The sequence below is a fragment of the Opisthorchis viverrini genome, assembly GCF_000715545.1.
Source record: "Opisthorchis viverrini unplaced genomic scaffold opera_v5_4266, whole genome shotgun sequence".
NCBI classification, from domain to species: Eukaryota; Metazoa; Platyhelminthes; class Trematoda; order Opisthorchiida; family Opisthorchiidae; genus Opisthorchis; species Opisthorchis viverrini.
In genome coordinates, this window is record NW_008756919.1 from 1 (window position 1) to 949 (window position 949).

Consider the following 949-nt stretch of genomic DNA (forward strand, 5'->3'; position numbering starts at 1 on the left):
TTCTCTCCCTTGGATGTTAACGCATCATGGCAGCAGCCTGAGTCTCGATCGAGGTAGCGAGCATCTCCAAGCCCCTCTACAGCAGTTTTCACCTGATATCTATCTTTCTGTGCTCTTCATACCCCTTCTTGATTTAGCACATATGCACGCCACAAACGTACGTGAAAATGTCTAACCGAGACTACCGAACGCATTTCCGTCTCTATCGGCGTTTGACGAAACGCGTCAGTTCGGCTTGCACTGCCTGCATCCGGCCACAGCATAAATTGTTGGACCAACCGGTTGTGGATCCGATGAACAGCTTCGGACAAACATCACTGACTAATCGTTCGATGGAAATTGCAAAGCAACCCCTCGGATCAATCTTTCCAACGCTGGACGTTCGACCGCAACCGGCCGGTATTGTGGCTTGCGAGGATGAAGCTATGCTTGTCCCGATGGACGCATGTGAAGATCAAGAAAATATAAACAACACTTCCGGTTAGTTATTTCCTTTATGGTCGATGATCTGAATGCCGGTAACAAGCCGTTCGTGTCCTATTATAGTGCACCGTGTCAGAAGCATCTGATTCAGCGTGATAAGTGCCAGTCTCATTATTACTTTTGTCTATGAAGGATAAGTCATACAGACGAGATAGATGAGTTGAGAACAGTCATTTGAATTTCCAAACATGGACAAAGAAACTAGGTTGGGAAAGAAAGTGACGGGTTTATAGCGCATCGCAGCGCACACTTTTTACCGTATACACAAACTACGTCACTCCACAAATCAACAAGGCTGGTGGTAAATAAATCTCGAGGTTGAGTGAAAATTGGTACCTTGATGGACTGCTGCTCTCTCGCAGGCCGTACATTCTACTAAGAAAGTTCTGAGAGAATGGAATAAAGAAATATGGGATAAAAAACTACCACATTTGTACAGAGATGGCTCAGTGGTTAGAGCGCGAAT

The 949-nt window shown here is 45.5% G+C and overlaps 1 protein-coding gene across 1 annotated transcript; it reads left to right on the plus strand.

The window, feature by feature from the left end:
* Positions 1–167: 167 nt before the first annotated feature.
* Positions 168–485, plus strand: T265_12286 (hypothetical protein; the record flags this gene model as incomplete). Its single annotated transcript, XM_009179594.1, has 1 exon — positions 168–485. The coding sequence occupies one exon, from the start codon at positions 168–170 to the stop codon at positions 483–485; it is 318 nt and encodes a 105-aa protein (XP_009177858.1).
* Between the last annotated feature and the right edge of the window lie 464 nt (positions 486–949).